The sequence below is a fragment of the Cricetulus griseus genome, chromosome 4 (assembly GCF_003668045.3).
Source record: "Cricetulus griseus strain 17A/GY chromosome 4, alternate assembly CriGri-PICRH-1.0, whole genome shotgun sequence".
NCBI lineage: Eukaryota > Metazoa > Chordata > Mammalia > Rodentia > Cricetidae > Cricetulus > Cricetulus griseus.
Window position 1 is genome coordinate 207,891,470 of NC_048597.1, and position 14,815 is coordinate 207,906,284.

General features: G+C 44.9%; 1 protein-coding gene across 3 annotated transcripts in view; it reads right to left on the reverse strand.

Moving 5' to 3' along the window:
- Positions 1 to 1,566: 1,566 nt before the first annotated feature.
- The window catches only part of Armc8 (armadillo repeat containing 8), an 82,248-nt gene continuing 68,999 nt past the window's right edge, over positions 1,567 to 14,815 (reverse strand). For 2 of the 3 annotated variants that reach the window (XM_027414272.2, XM_027414271.2), the window contains 4 exons: positions 13,289 to 13,384; positions 9,186 to 9,258; positions 7,805 to 7,898; positions 1,567 to 4,079 (listed from right to left, as the gene is read on the reverse strand). In XM_027414272.2, the coding sequence (XP_027270073.1) occupies positions 4,046 to 4,079; positions 7,805 to 7,898; positions 9,186 to 9,258; positions 13,289 to 13,384 (297 nt within the window). In that variant the 3' untranslated portion in view covers positions 1,567 to 4,045. Of the gene's footprint in view, positions 4,080 to 7,804; positions 7,899 to 9,185; positions 9,259 to 11,997; positions 12,094 to 13,288; positions 13,385 to 14,815 lie in introns of those variants that run through there. The other variant, XR_004769729.1, reaches the window with a different exon arrangement.

Below are 14,815 nucleotides of genomic sequence, written 5' to 3' on the forward strand. Positions count from 1 at the left end.
CCCCTCAGGGTCTGTCCTGGGTTCCCTCATGACACTGTGCTCATCAGTTGTTAGGATCCACTATTCCGAACTCCGGCACATAGAGCATAGTAGGCCATGCTCTTTTTGTGTACGCGCTGGAGAGGCCTGCCATGTCACAGCTTCCACACAACAGACACCAGTCACAGCTCCAGTGTAACTATAGGTGTGCACCGACAGCTACCTCATCTCCCCAAAGTCAGGATGCCAGGGGGGCTAACTCTGGCAAGAGGAGAGTTGGAACAATCAAAGCCTCCAAAAGCAGGGGAAGAGGGAAGGGTGGGTGAGGAACTGGGCCTGAGGGTGAGATGTTTGTGTTAGTGACAGTTGGAGCCCTTCCTCAGAGGCAGCTGGGAGGATGAAGCTGGACACTGGGAGCACGGTGCAGTGCAGGGCAGGGCACACTCCTTCACTGCTTTGGCCTTGAGGATGCTGTGTGTACTGCACTGCATTGCTTTTAAGAATCCACAAGATTCATGGCATAAAGGGTCAAGTTTGGGAAGGGGCTCCCTTAAGTGGCTGTTAAGGTCAGCCCACTCTTGGGGACATCACTCTTGGTAGGGACCCTTGGCCTAGCACCCCTAACATGAATCAGCCAAGGGCAGCTTTGGGATGTGTGTTAGGGCTTTGGATCTCTCAGTTCCTCCGTTCAAGTGCCTGATATGGGGAGTTAAAGGGCTGGCTGTGGCCTGCTCTCAGTGACAGTCATGTTGCAAGGCAACACCAGAAGCAGGAGCCTGGAAGCTGCAGAAACAGAGTGGGTGGCTCTGTCATCTACGCCATGGCCCTTACAGTTCTCTCAGCTCTCGTCAAGGATAGGTCCTGAAGAAAAACTGGACTCATGGGGTAAATGAATGAGCCTCTGTTCAGTGATCAAAGAAGGTAAGACCTACCCCAGTTAGGTGTTGGGACCCCTTCTGCTGGGTCTCTACCAAGACCTAGAGTGACAATGTCCCCTTTCTCAGGCTTTGCTCGTTTTCCCTAGGGAAGTTACGAAAAAGGTATCCACCTGGTCTTTGGCTTACAGTCACTTTGGGTATCCCAGAGAGTCACACCACCAAAATTCCATAAGGCCTACCTCACTTTCCTCATGCTCTGAGGCAGGTGACCCTGGATTTCTATTTCCAGTGAGGCCCTGAACTGGGAATGGTGGCAAGGCAGCACAGTACGGAAGTGAGGAACGCCTGTGTGTCCCTGCAGAAGGACAGGCGTTGGTCATTTGTCAAACTTACTCTGACTTCAGCCGGTAGTGGTGATGGCAGTAAGAGGGTCAGTGAAGGCAACTTAGTATGTTGGGGGGTGGGTCTTCTTGGTGGCTGCAACTGGTCCCCATAAAGGGTCTGCTGGTTTTCCAGGGCCAGACAGAGGAGCCTTGAGACCACTGCAGATGCCTCTGAGAGCCATAACTGGCTTGAGGTATTAACCTCCATTCTACAATGCCCAACGACCTCACAGCCCCTCACTGACCACGAATCACAGCCTCTAAAAGCCAGTCCACATTACCTTCTACCATTTCCTTATGCTCCAGTCATTTGGAAAACAGACTCCTTTTAAGAAGTTGCCATGATTTTTCTTGGCTTTTATTAGCATGTGTTAAAATCATATTATCCAAACACTACCAGAAGAACACATATTGTTCTGAATAAAGTGCTTAAGGAAAAAAAATGCAACTTATTAAACTGGACATTCTTTTCTAGTTCATAAATTTTGGGTTACAATCAGGGCACAAAAGGAGAAACAGAATGCAGTATTAGAGCAAGAAGCTTCAGTAAGAACTTGGGTAGACATAAGACCATGTCCCATTTTCCCCACTTCCTTGCTGACCAAACACTGCACCTGCCTAAAGCAGCAAACAGCTTTGTTTTAATAAATACATTTCCCTTCATTCAAATCAGAAAAGTTAATTATAGTAAAGCACTTTTTATGTGACCATTGCTTATACCCATAGGCAAGATTTATCCACAGAGTTCAAGGCGTCTTCAGCCCCCTCATGCTATTTGGGTCCAAGATTGTCTCAGCAATGTGTTAATTGTTTTTTTGTTTTTTTTTTTTTTAAATATTTACTGTTACTTTCCAAAACTGACGCTGTAGCATTTTGTGTTACAAATGCTACCCAAGGGTACAGTCTCAGCACCAGAAGTGGCAATGAGCGGGCCCTCATAAGGCTTCATTCCCAGTAAACCCGGTTTCCTTTCAGCTAGTTTCCTCACATTAGCACTCTAGACACCTGCACAAAAACTAAGATCTGATGTGACAGCGTTTAAATCAGTGATGTTCTGAATAACAACTTGGAAATCTCTGTGTTTGCATCTTGGGTGGTCATATGGAGAACAGGAAACATTGCATTAAATACATTTAAAAACATTCATTTGCAATCAACCATATTTAAGTCTCCCAAGGAAGGTGCAGGCTGGAGGTCTGCTAGTGGGTGAGCAACTCTATCAGGAGTGGCTGGTGGGAGGGTGTGGACCTTGGCAGCTGCACACACTCACTGTAAGCTTCTGGACCACAGACCTCATACCCCGCCTGCCAGTCTGCTGACCTCCTTCTAGTAAAAGAAAGGCTGGTTCCACCTCTGTTGAGTTCACCGTGAAGGGACCAGAAGTTAGAGCAGATGCCAAGAAATAAAAAATAATAAAAAAATAAAGAATAAAAAGGAGTCATCTTCAGCCATCCTGGGGAGATTCCCTTCCATTCTCTCAATATTTAGTATTTTAGCTTCATTCAGGAAAAGACTTCCCATCTCATTCTAGGAAAGCACAACAACCAGGCATCCCCAGCTGTCGTGTGGCCTTCCCTGGGATGGTCAAGAAGAAAGATAGAAGGAGGCTGCTTCTGTCTAGGATGTGTTTGCAGAACAAGCTGGTCTCACAGTGATATATGCCACTGCAGGAAGCACAAGGTGATCTGCCTGGTTTCTAGGAAGGGGCCACTTGACCTCTAGGTTTGCTTCTAAACCCTGCCAGATATTGCTACACTAATGACAGGATTGAGGGAAGCTGGGAGGCTCTTGGTCCCCAGTCCTGTCGCAGACAGCCTACCTGGTCTTCCCTAGGCTTCCACTATCAGTAGTTCTATCTCCCTTTGACGGTTCAAAAACCTACAGTGACTCTGTTGCCTTGCTTTGCTCCATTCCACCGTCCTTCTAACGTGGAAGCCTGAGAACTTATAGAATTAGGCTGAAAAAACAAAACAAAACAAAGGCTTTGTACCTGCTAATATTGACGGCAGTAAGAGGCTAGCTTACTATCTGCACAGCACCATGTACAGCGCCTGTTATTTAGGCTGACTGTAGCCAACTTTTTCTTTGTCTTTTTTTTTCTTTTTTTGTTTGTTTTTATAAAGAAAATCTATGTAAGTTGAGGTTCAGAAATGCATATATTTTTTACTTACAAATATTCATCTGACCAAAATTCAACATAACTTTTATGGAACACTAAACAATTGTTTTGCTTTTAAAATAACATTTCATTCAAACTGTATATAATTCAGTAAAGTTTTTTATACAGCAAGCAATGCTTAAACCCTGGAAAATCTGTAGAAAAGAGATTTTCACACAAAATAAAAAAGAAAAATCTGAGGTATCCCTCACCCACACAGCCATTCATTCTAACTCTCATGCGTGCACACTCTTGTGTGCGCGTGTGTGTATACACACACACACACACACACACACACACACACACACACACGCACACACACACACACACTCCATTCTTGCTCACAAAGTGGCTGCAGCATAGGCAAAAAATTGTAGGTCCAAAGGAAAATGATTGATTGTTCTAATAAAGAGTCCAGGTAGCTCAGAAACAAAACAAAACAAAACACAATAATCCTCTGAGGAAATTACTACCTCAAAAAATTGCTCTCAAGATGAATTTGAGATCTAAGCCTACTAAACTGCTTTGTAAAACAGCTCCCTGCAGTCCAAGGTGACGTGTGCAAATAGAAGGAGTCAAATGAGGCTAGCTCCTGTACTTCCTTAAACAAAGGTGTGGGGTGCTTGCAGGTGCCCGGGGTTCTCCCATCATGCCAGGTACTGCTGCAACGCCGTCTTTGCCCTGAAATCACAAAGTTCCTGTTAGCCACCATCTCCAACTGTAACCGAGGGGAAAACCTTTTCGACTAGTGGTAGTTGGGAGAGAGCTGGGTTGAGCCTAGCTGAGCCCTACCTTAAGGGGCAGACATCTATGTCACCAGACAGTTCCCCCCTAGGGTTCTCTTAGGCAGCTCTACAGTGTTCCTACAGTTGCCATGGATCTGGAATTCTGACTTGTTCTTACGGCCCTGTGGATTTTATGTAACAATGCCTAGGACTAGGGGAGGACACTGGGAAGTTAACACAGGCAAAGTTGCAGTGGCACCTGAAAAGGGGCCAAGAGCCTGTTGGGTAAAGCTGCCTCCTGACTCCAATGCTCAGAACTATGAAGGTTAAGGTCTGGCAGACTCTAAAGAAGATACAAATGTGGAGTTAGGAAGTCTGTCTTTAGAAATGGTCTCCCTGCCTAGCTTAAGAAAAGAAAAGGCTAAAACTGGTAGTTGCTATTAGCTGATCAAAGTGGTACTGATAGACAGATGATAAACTAGACTCAATTGCAGCTGCTGCTGTCAAAGGCATACTCATACATATTTTTATTTGTTTTTCTATGTGTACATCAGAGTCATTCACTGTAGTCTGGGCTGGCCGAGAACTCACTATGTAGCCTGTTTTGGCCTTGAGCTGGCAATGCTCCTCCTGTGCATGCCCCTCACCTCCCCAGTGCTGAGATTACACAGTTTTTGAAGTAGAGCCCAAGAATTGCCTTGTTAACAGACTTTACTAGGCCATGTCAGCATGCACACATGAGGGTCTTAACTGAAATCCTGTACTAGTCTTCAAATTATTAATTCAGCTCATGCGGTAGCGTGCATCTGTAACAGCACTAGCGAGATGGAGGCAGGAGAAGGATCATGAGTTCCAGGTCAGTCTGGGCTACAGGGGGAGGCACTGACCTCTACCTCAAATAACAAGGGAGCCTGCTGGTTCAATTGTTAGATTCTTGGGGGCTCCAGAGTGTATGCTCATTGTGTTTACACTATCTGTTATCTAAGGAGTCTTTCAGATGGGTGATTTTAGAGGACAGACAGGCTGAGTAGCTCACCCCTTGTGGTTTTTTTGTTTTTTTTTTTTTTCTTTTTCCCTTTCTCCCCAAGGCAGGCTCTTGCCATGTAAACCAGCTTGCACACTGCAGCTGAGGCTGGCCCCAAACTCACCATCCTCTTCTCAGCTTCCTGGGTGGTGAGGTCACAGGTAGGCAACCCCAATCCCAGATAGATACCTTTTCTTTTAATAGGGGTTTCTATGTGCAAAGGGGAAACCCAAAATGTCTATGCCACACAAATTTGGAGAAACAGCACCAGACTGGCCTAAAGCAATACAGGCCAGAACCCAAACTCTTCCAGTTCATGTTGCTGAGGCCTTTCTTTGAACTCTAGATCCCCCAGAGACAATTTTAAGGAGGTTTTCTCTTCCAATCAAATCCGAGCAAAACTCTCAATTTGCAGCCTGGCTCTCAGTCAGAAGAGGTGCTGAAAAGCCCAATTAAGCCAGCAGCCCTAGAGGGAAGTCAGAGACTCCAGCCTGCAGCTGACCTCACTTGTCTTTGGTCCTATGCTCATCTGATCAGCACCTGGGCTACAAATTACTCAGATTCATCTTCCCTAACCTATGGGACAATAAGCTTGAGGGAGGCAGAAGTCCAGCCTGCTCTGTATGCTTTGGGAGTTTAGAATCACTAGACAAACTGATAACTAAGACAGCATGAGAGCTCTACAGGTCCTATAGGAGCAGAGAAGGTGCTGGCATGGTCACTGAGGAGGCATGGCTTCTTAGACACGGGGAGTCCTGAAGGAAGAGCATTTCCCCTTGCTTTCCTACATGCCTGCATGGCTGCCTATCCCACTAGCTGTTCCTTCTGCTCTCTTGCTGGAGTTTTCTTATCTGCCATAAATGTTGGCAGGTCCTGGATCTCGGTTCTTAGCACTTGTTTCTCATCTTGTCTTACTCTCGCCTTCAGAGACTTTTGACAGCTCCGTGTTTGAACACCATTTAAATATACACCAGTCCCATTTTCCTGAGTCCTTGGGTATCAGACAGATACCTTAAAGTCAGCACGTCCAAACAAGAATTCAATTCTGTCTATCCACCTAATTGCCCACATCCACATCATCTTGGTAAACATAAAATGCCCTCTGCTCCACTGCTGAGAACAAAGCCAGTACCTTCCTTTGCTCTTGTTCTAAGACTCCATAGCAAGTCCTGCAAACAGACTTGCCCCTGTCTCCTTCCCTTAAAACTCCCAACAACTTCCTTTCAGAACCCTGCATGAAAAAGCCCGAGTCCTTATTACTAAGGGTCCTTCCTAAGAGCCTCACAAAGAGCCTAGTAAGCTGGCTGAGATCTGTTGAGATCTGGCCCCTTCCCCTGTGATTATGCTCCTTCTTTACTTTCCTCCACCTCTACTGCTCTTCTCGAGTATCTGTCCTCCAGCATATGAAATTCATCCCTGTACCTCAGGGCCTTGGAACTGGCTGGGCTCCCTACCTGGAATATTCTCCCTCTAAATTCTGTATAACACTCTCATTTCAAACAGGCCTATGATGAGCCGCCACACCCTCAGTTAGACCTTTTCTGACTATACAATATGAAAGATACGTTCTTTATTCTTTATGGCACCTGCCATCACCTGATAGATATCTATTTAGTGTCTGACTTTTATACTAGGATCTAAGTTGCACACAGCCAAGGACTTCACCAAGTTATTCACCTTGTTATAATCAATACCTAAAACAGTGAAGTTACTAGAATATAGAGTGGGTAATCAAAAAAAAAATTAACAATGGAGACATGAAGAGGAGACAACTAGGGTGGCAAATCACATGGGAAAGAATGTGTAATGCCTGAAGATATGGTACTGTAAACAAGCAGGTACGGCTACACTATGGGGTGAGCATGAGATAGACATGGATGTGAAAGGCAGAGCCAGACATGAAGGCATGAGGGCTTCTGAGCTATCTCAACATGTATAGATGTGCCCAGCTGTTATTCTCACAAGTGAGCAGGAACATGAAGCTGTTGTAATTACGAGAGTATAGGAAAAGTGCCTCTTGGTGGGTGGCAGGGACAGGAATAGGAAAAGCATCTCTTGGTTGGTTGGATCTCTAGCTACACCTCTTGCCCCTCCCAGGAGTGGCAAGCTCCCTGAGACAGAGGCTCCTGTTGCAATGGCATAAGGCAGAGCTCAGTGAAGCTGAGCCAATGAGTGTTTCACTGTTGATCGCTGTGCTTCCCTAAAAAGCCACATGCATTTCTATTTTAATGGTCAAGGGAATGTAAGGACTCTCTGGACTCTCTTCACATAACCACTAAGACGGCTCCAAGTCATATTCATTCAGAATAAGATGATTGCTTACATCTCAAATGTCACAGCGGGGCAAAGGTGCTGGCTGATAGCCATGATGGCGTCAGTCTGACTTCCATCTCTACAAGAAGAGACCCAAATCAGCTGTCCTTTGACCTCCACACTTATGTGCCTTTGTGCTCTACCACGCACCGACCCAACCATACATACATACACAAAATAAATAAATGTAAAAAAAGTTGGTCACTGCTGGCTTAGTTAAAAATGAACAACAACAATCTACAAACATTTTAAAAGGCTGGTTGCATGGCTTACTAAAATAGCTCAAACCTTTCCCAACACAGCGGTGGATGGCACAGAGCAAAGCCCTATATGTCAATACTCACTTGTCACAAAGGTTTGAGTCTGGCGACTGACTCAGTTTGTGTAGAATATCTACAATGCCCATGTCGCGTAACTTATCCTGGCGTTCCTGGGAACCTAAAAGATTGAAATCATTGGGTTACTGGGAAGATGATGCAGGGCATTGCTCTCCTCTAGCTTTTCCAGAGTCACTTACTCCAACCCTTCTGTCCCCTACCATCCCCCATGTAGCTGGATTCCTTCATGCCAGAACTTCCTCACAGCCTCCTACTTGGCTTCTCTGTCTTTTGAGTTCCTCCACCCCTTCCTTTAAGTCCACCCTGGGTTCTGCTGGTTAGTTAATTCTTGCATGGACTTCAGAATCAGTCACATTGTTCCCCTGGCACAAGACCCTCTGTCACTAGGAATCAGCTTTTAAAGACAAACTAACAGTCTCTGGCAGACCACACTTTTCCTCTTCTGTTTTTCACTCCTTGGTCCTTCCAGACTTTCTTGCTGCCTCTGTGATAGTACGCAGGGCATTTCTAATCTCACACCACCCTGTTGTCTTCCAATTAGACTACTAGTCTGAAGCCTGGCTTTGATGTCCTGGGTCACATACAACCCTTAGTGTCAAGGCCTATGTGTTAAATCTGGTTTTGCTTTCTTCTACTTTGTTCTGTAATGTTCTGAATGCAAAGTACATGAAGCTCCCCGGAGTTTCTTCCCCACTAAATGGCCTAAATGACTCAAGCATGCACCACTCTCTCTATACCCAGCGGCCCCGCCTCTCTAGGGACAGGCTCCAGAACTAGGCGTTCCTAGGAGATTTTAACATAGCCAACCTGGAGCTGAGACCCAGTGCTCTCTGCAATCTGCTACCTTGGTTACATAAAGAGAAATCCAGGAACCCTGAAGGAACCATCTACTCTTAGAGCCTGCCTGTGACTTAACTGGCCCGGTGTAAAAATGGAATATGCAGTTTAGGTGAGACCCTTTCACCCAAGAAGGCTCATTATCAACTGGTCCCTGTACCACCTCGCCATGTGCCCCCTTGCCATCATGTTATCTGGATAGTTTCTATATGTGCATCCTCAGCTCAGAATCAAAGACCCACCCTCCAACCACCTTCTCCAAAGACACCCCCATGTCCTCTTCATCAGTCCTCTTAAAGGTAGGGACTGGTGCTTCTTTCTTATCATTTCCCCTGTAATTTAGTACCAGGATGGCTAGCTAGAAGTATGGAGGTGGGGTCCACAATTCAGCATCAATCTGGCTGACTTAGGTTAATACTATTGATTCTTATAACAAGATGTCTCTGTAATATTAGGAACCAGTTAGTCCAAGCATGTGGGGTTTCTGCTTTCCCTATGTAAATAATGCCTTCCAAAGTTTTCTTTGGGAGAAACCTCACCAACCCCTTACCTTCCTCTTCATTCCATATGAGGTTTGATATACAAAACATAGCGGCAAGCTGCAGTTTGACATGAGAATGACCCTAGTGATGTAGAAAAGGAATAGAAGTCAAAATGGGGTAATGTCACAGCACATCATTTTTCTTGTGACATACCACAGGTAATTCCAAGAGTCTAGAATTCTAAACCAGAGGCCACCAACCTGAGGAGCTATAAAGGTAACATTAAAGAGGGTAAAGGCATGCTAAAAGCAATAGGAAATGGAGGGAAATCTGGCCAACTGAAGAGTGCAACCTTGCCAAGAGACAAAATTTTAAAAATCATCCAGTGGCCAAACAAAATAACTGTGAGGCCACGGGTGAGAAGTTTGCATTTAGATGCATATACCCAGAAACAAAGGCACCTGGCAGCTCTACACTGTCGACTAGCCTGTGCTCTCTTAGTCACTGGCAGTGATGAACTGGATGTAGACTTCATATTAGCTCTTCAGCTACTATCTTGCTTAAGCAGCCCAATAGTTCCTCTGGGATAGGAAATGAAGCTATGGTCAGGAGATTCATGAACAATCAGATTTATAAATGACACTTTATACATAGTTTAGTCTCCAGATACTACTTGCTGAAAATAAGAGTGATAGAATACATTTGGCTTCTGGAATAATAAAATTACTCTTACTTCTATAACTAGATCAAATTGCTACCTGACTTACCAAAGGTCACAAAGATGATTGAGGAGCGTCATGTTCTAACACATGATTCTTACCTATTTTCCAATATGTGCTATAAGTGCAATGTCTTCTGGTTAAGTTGGATTGTTTATCCCTATAGAATGATTTCTCCTAAATGAAAGATGACTCAGTAAATAGTAAAGAACCTTTAGATTATTTCCCTGCTTGTCTATTTTAAAGGTCTTAAATAAGGGCTGGAGAGATGGCTCAGCAGAGCACTGGCTGCTCTTCCAGGGGACCCAGGTTTGATTCCCAGCACCCATATGGCAGCTCACAACCGACTGTATCTCCAGTTCCATGGAATCCAACACCCTCTTCTGACCTCTGAGGGCACCAGTCACACATGTGGTGTACATACACACACAGACAGACACACACACCCCTAAAGAAAGAAATGAAAACAAAACAAAACAAAAAAAAACAGCCAGGTGTAGTGGCGCATGCCTTTAAACCCAGCACTTGGGAGGAAGAGGTGGGCAGATCCCTGTGAGTTCAAGGCCAGCCTGGTCTACAAAGCAAGTTCCAGGACAGCCAAAGCTACAGAGAGAAACTTGTCTCAAAAATCAAAAACAAATAATAATGTACATCCAAAGGAATACCAACTGTATGTATGATATGCTCAAGGATTTCTGGAAGGCTAGGGTGGACTTATCTCTGCAGGTAGGACTATAGACCTATCAAAAAAAAAAAAAAAAATCAAAGAACTAGGCGTGGCTTCCTCCACCAGAATTTTTTGGTTGATTCTTCTTTTGCCTGTCAAAGGTTTTAAAGAGATATTCGGTGTAGGCTCATGAAGACTAAAGAAAGTAAAACCTGTCATCTGCTTCTAGCCTCAGGTTAACAATGAGTAAACTGAACAAATTTACTAACCCTAACCCCAACCCTAACTACTAAGAAATTAATAAGTCACTCATTCAATAACAAGGGAAGCTGAAATAGTAGGAACTTAGCTTAGGTGAGCATACACACATTTAAACAGAAACTTAAGGAAAAGGATGGAACTAGATGTATAAAAACCATGGGGCTATGAATTCCAAAAAGAAAACTTGAGGGCATCTGATGAGTACACATCCAAAGAGTTTGTACGCCCTCGAAGGCTAGCGTAGGAACTGTGGGTTCCACTCTGAATTCAGAGGAGGCCCCTGGAAATTTACAAGAGGTAAGATCTGATCCTAATTTTTAGAGTATTGCTTTGGTCGAGTATAGTTCGACCAACTGGAGTATAGTTCTAACTAAGGCTACCACTATAATACAGGCCATCAAAAGGGAGATACAAAGGCATGGACTCCAGTGGAGACAGCTCCAGTGGAGACAGTAGCAATAGGAAGATGAGAACAGATTCAAAACAGGTTTTTGAGAAAGGGCTCATAGGACTTGCTGACAATCTAGACAAATGTGTGGACAGGGTAGAGAAATCAAAGTATCATTTGAGGAGAACTGTAGGAGACGGCAGAGAGACATAGCATAAACTGCCCAAGAGGCTGTTGGACAGCATGAGAAGATGCTGAGTAGGCAGAAGGGTACCAAGTCCAGAGTCCTGAAGGGAGGTCCAGGCTTTGGATACACCTTGTAAAATTACTCAGAGATAGACAAACAACAGCACAGAAGAAAGTCTTTTAGGTTAGTGGCTTTCCTCCATCTCATATATAAGAATAACTTAAAAAATATGGGTAACTAAGTCATATCTCTGGGTTTTTTATTAGATGAGAATCTTGGGAGGGCAAGGATAAGGCAAGCTCCTTAGGAGGTTCTACTGTGCAATCAAAGTTGCAGACCAGCAGCTGAGGAGGGCAGCCAGGAGAGAGGACTGTCTGGGGTATGATATCAGGGAAGCCATGAAGAGTTGTTCGGAGGAAAGAGCTGGCTGTGTTCCAGTCAGCTCTCCGTAGGGAGCATAAGGAAGGAAAACAGCTTTCAGATGGGCATCACAGGGTTCACCGGTCACCTTCACTAGAATAGCTGCCACTGAGTGATGAGGATGAAGCCAGATTAAGTAGGTTAGAGCAAATGTGGAGGCAAGAAAGGAGTGAGACTATGCAGAAGAAGCTTTCAGGGAAAGGGGGTTTTGAATAGCAGAAGGGAAACTGGTGTATACCTTGATGGCTCAGGGAACAAAGGCGGTGAACAGTCAGGCTCCTTCCTTCCAGTGCTGCAGAGTGAGCTCAGGGCATGTGCTCTACCACTAAGGGAACTTTCAAAAGACACAAGACACTATGTGGTAATGGAAAGACAAGGGAATTACCAGTTCAAGTGTAGGTTTTTACTCCACAACACTGAGGGTATTTGGGCCAGGTACTATGAAGGCGGTAGATATAAAACGATGCACATCACGACTCAGTACTAGCTTTGACAGAGACAGTAGATACAGAGACATATCACTAATGGATTGAACTGCTCTGAAGAAACAATGCTATACAAGAGGGGCCCAAAGATGAATTATCAGTTCAGGTGAGATCCAAAGGGTGAGGAGTCAGGTAAAGAAGTGTCCCAGGCGGAGAAGTCAGAATGGACAAAGGACCTGAGGTAGGAAGGGATGTGATTTCATTTAGGAGCTAGAAGAGAGCCATGTGGTGAACAAAAAGAAGGGGGATGAAATGAATCGGGGATGCTGTGAGTCAAGACACACAGGATTTACCAGGCCATCACAGGAGCCCAAGAGTTTGACTCAAAGGACCTGGGGGTGTCAGGGTGTGTGGATTTTGCCTTCTGTTCTTGGGGTACAATGAAGAGTAAAGTGACACAAAGTGATAGGGAATGGCGAGTTATGCTTAAAAGATCAAGCAAAGACTAGGAACCTATTCTGTGGAGAATGGAGGCACAGCTTACTAGAAAAATCAACGAAGGACACAAGACAGGGTTTGTAAACATGAATCATCCAGCTTATTTCTGTGCATTTCTCTCTCTGTCCAGCGAAGAAAAGACAGCTTTGCTGGAGGAAGGAGCGGGGAAGATGTCCTTCAGGGTTAGAATGAAAGGAGATGGAGGTGCTTAGCATTAGACTTTGGTGCTAACCTGGCAGTGTCCCATGAGGACAACATGACACAGCAGTAGGTGTCAGGTTGTGTTTGGAAGTAAACATGTCAAAGAAGTAAGGTACCAGCTGTCTAGAGGACTCACCCACCATGGGATCTAGAGACCTGAGGGACGCAGGACCAAGAACCGAGGAGGAGGAGGAGGAGGAGGAGGAGGAGGGCAGACAACCAGGTGGTAGTGCTAACTGTGCCCACAGCATATTTCTAGGAATTGTGCTTGCTTTTCCTACTTCAGGGTACAAATTCTTTCAATCTGTTACACTGTGGTGAGCATTCTTCTGAGGTTTGTTTTGAGCTACTACAATGCTATATCCCTTGTCTTCTAATTCTGTAGTAAGAGGGACTAAGGCTTACCATATAATATTTGATTTTCTGCAGGATATCATCATTGGTCATAATAAGATCTTTTGCTGTTGTCCCATCTGCTATGTTGGCTAGGATGCACAGTGTCTGGAAAAGAACAAAGCCAAAATCAGGAAAGTTCCCTCAGGGGGCTAGAGAGATAGAATACATGTTGCTTTTGCAGAGGAACCAAGTCTGGTTCCCCACATCCACATGGGGGCTCACAACCAACCATAACTCCAGTTCCAGGGGGATCTGATGCCCTCTTCTGACCTCTGTGGGCACCAGATACATAAATAATATATAAACATACATTCAGGCAAAACACTGATACACATAAGATAAAATACAATTTAAAAATAAAGTTCCCAGAAGATCATGGGAATTTTCTCATCTGAAGGCACACAGCTTCTCATGGGTTCTATCATGAATGCCCTGATTCTCATCTCCTGCCATTACCGCCAACCGCAGTAATCATAACCAAGAAACAGGAATTCAAACACTTCAGTGGTTTCTTGCTGGGCTTTAAGCCACAGTCATGGCTTTAAGCCATTTAAGAAAAGTTATCTTTTCTTAAAAATGTGGTTCCTATCTATGGCCCAGCAGCAGCCAGGGTCTTAGCTTATGTCCATGGCTCCTGTTGCCACCAAGGGCTATGCAATGCCAGGGGCGTAAACAGACATATGAGCCATGTTGGTTTCTGAGGACCTTGCTGTTGCCAGGGTCATATTGGTCTAGGTAGTTTGTGCTGCCCACAGAGACCATGGTAACATCTGGTCCCAAGCTGCTTCTGAGGGCCATGTTCTTGCTGCATCTGGGATCTGTGATGATGTCCATGGCCTGTGTTCCCACAGGGGATCATAGGAACCATGCATGTTGAAATCCAAGGGTCATGCTGGCCCAGTCCCTATGGCATGGGCCTAGAAGAGGTGGCTCTGCCCCTTACCCAAAGGCAGTCCCAATGGCCCAGACCCACCAGCTCAGTTACCACCCAGACCCACAACCTGGGCCTTGGTTTGGCAGACCCTAACATCTATCCCATCTATGACCTGCTGGAGGAATGTGTAGAGGGACTGGTCCTACAGTATGATAACTGCAGGATCCCCATGACTCAGGATAACAGCAGGATATATGTGAGGAGTTTTGGTGAGGGTCCAGTGATTATGGTGTGCCAGAGACTTTGAACCAGACCAGTGATTCATTTCAATCAACACTTTGTGGGTGGGGCTGATTTGACAAAAAGGTATACTGCATGATACTGCAGCACCCAATGCTACTAGCATGAATGAAGAGGTATTGAAAAGACAGAGTGTCGAGGTGAGTTATTTTTTGTTTTGTTTTGTTTTTAATTGATTTTTCTAGAGGGGAGTTTATCTTGGAGGGGATGCTGCAAGGGTGAAGGCAGGATATAGAGGGACTGGGAAGTGAGTGGGACTGGGGTGCACGACCTGAAGTTCCCAAAGAATCAAAAAATTATATTTATTTAAAAAAAAAAAAAGTGGTTCCTGGGTGGGGATGGTGTGAATTAGAGATGAACTA